Source organism: Triticum aestivum, chromosome 6B, assembly GCF_018294505.1.
Source record: "Triticum aestivum cultivar Chinese Spring chromosome 6B, IWGSC CS RefSeq v2.1, whole genome shotgun sequence".
Taxonomy (NCBI): Eukaryota; Viridiplantae; Streptophyta; class Magnoliopsida; order Poales; family Poaceae; genus Triticum; species Triticum aestivum.
This window is the reverse complement of record NC_057810.1, coordinates 399,561,501-399,563,543: the sequence shown is the minus strand read 5'-3', so window position 1 is coordinate 399,563,543 and position 2,043 is coordinate 399,561,501. Positions and strand designations below refer to the sequence as shown.

Sequence of the window (2,043 nt, the reverse complement as noted above, 5' to 3'; positions counted from 1 at the left end):
GCGCTCCTACTTCGAGGGCGTGGCTGCAACTTCACCTGACAGACTATCCAAAGCCTACTTTTCTCTCCAAAATTGCTATGTGCACTAGGAGATCATGAGGGAGATTCAACTTTTCTCTCTCTTTCTTCCTTATTTAATTATCTTTTTTCCTTATTTAATTATAAGCCTTGAGGAAATAGACTAATTTAATAAGCAGTCTGTCTTCGGATACGTACTTATCAAAAAATGCATGATGCTAATTGTTTCCTAATTTTCAAGGTCGGACCATTCACTACAAGGATCCGGGTCTATTGCAACAAAAAAATTGTTGCAATACATGTTGTTTCGTGGCGATAAGTACCTATTGCCACAAAACGACATTCGTTGGCAACCGTTGCAACTGGACACATGGTAATAGGTTATTACCACGAAAAGGCAATTGTGGCAATAAAGTGTGCTATTGCAACATCCATGCGGGAACTTGCCACATGTTTTCCCGTGGCAACACTCACCTGATGCCACAATTTGCTTTGTGGAGATAGCTTTAATGCAACACGTACCGAATTGTGGATACTGATATGTCGTGGCGATAGACATTTGTGGCAACGACCTATGCCAACGACGGCCATTTCGTGGCGCATTACTCTTTCGTGGCAATAATCAATTGTGGCAACAAACTATGGCAACAATCCTTATTTTCGTGGCATCAGGCATGTTGCCACGATCCAATATACTTGTGGCAATAAACTATGGCAACAATTCTTTTTTTCGTGGCATTAGGCATGTTGCCACGTCCCATTGCGCTTGTGGCATTAACTTATGGCAACAAATATTCCAATCGTCGTAACAGGAAATTGCAACGTACTTCTTTTGATGGTGACAAATAGGTATCACAACAAGTAACATCTTTGTAGCGAGAAATTATTGCGACAATTTAAACTTTCCGTGGCGATACTCTATTTCAACAAACTTACTTTGGTGGTGCTAAACTGTTATCGCATCATGAAATTTTTTGTGGCGCGAAGCTATTACAACAATATAAAATGCTCCGTTGCAACATTCTAGTGCAACAAAACAGATAGGCGTAGCAACTGAGATATGATGCAACACTATATTTTTAGTGGTGCTAGCATGTGGCAACCAAAAATGGGTTGTGGTAATAGTCTATTGCAATCGTAAAAAAAATTACAGGGTTTTAATTACAATATTCAAAACCATACATATAATATGTAGATTCATACAATTCATACTTCTGATAGAAAATATCCATCAAATAAAACTCAAATGTAATTTAGCCATCCTAATTAACTTCGAAGACTAAACTGCCTGTGATCTAGAGTCCAGTCCAGCTAGTTCTTTGGATCCTGCAATCAAGAAATAAAAAAAGTTCTAGTTAATGAGTCAAACATAACATACGCCATACAATTATGCCAGCTCCATTGTTAAAAACTATTGCCAGACTAACTAGCTAATACTGTGTCAGCAAGCATGTAACTAAGGTATCAGAACAACTATACAAGTGTGAATGGCTAAGGCATAACCTAAAGTACATCTACTAAAAGGTTTTTTTTTTGAGAAAAAAACATTGCTTTTAACTTAATGGTGTTGGGCTGAATCACCCAAAACATAGAGCAGCCACAAGGGCTAGTACATCGGCCCCCCATTCCAGTTAGGTTCTAACATCCTATCAAGACTAGCAAGCTCATGAGCAACAAAGTTTGCCGAGCGATGACATACATTTATTTCATAATAAGAAAACCATAATATGAGCGGTGTAACGCCCGGATAATCTTGCTACAGTAATCCCACGCTAATCATGGCACGTCATCCCGATTACTGTTGCTATCCTCGAAGTAATTCGAAACCGTTCAAATTCAAAATTCAAATTGATGAAAACAATAAAAGTTTTCAAAATTTAAAATAAAATTGTTCGGTGGTTGACGAATATTACAAGGGTAATTATGATGCAACAAACACATTTTACAAAATGCCTAAATATTTTAAATTGATTAAAACATAAAAGAAAATAAATAAATAGAAAACAGAAAAACAATACAAAAAAAA

At 37.0% G+C, this 2,043-nt stretch overlaps 1 protein-coding gene across 16 annotated transcripts in view; it reads right to left on the bottom strand.

The window, feature by feature from the left end:
- Positions 1–1,126: 1,126 nt before the first annotated feature.
- LOC123137263 (uncharacterized) overlaps positions 1,127–2,043 on the bottom strand; it is a 22,618-nt gene continuing 21,701 nt past the window's right edge. For all 16 annotated transcript variants that reach the window (XR_006467993.1, XM_044556937.1, XM_044556939.1 and 13 more), the window contains one exon: positions 1,127–1,343. Coding sequence is in view for 15 of the 16 variants with exons in the window: in XM_044556937.1 (XP_044412872.1) it covers positions 1,329–1,343 (15 nt within the window). In the remaining variant the exon portion in view is untranslated. The remainder of the gene's footprint in view (positions 1,344–2,043) is intronic.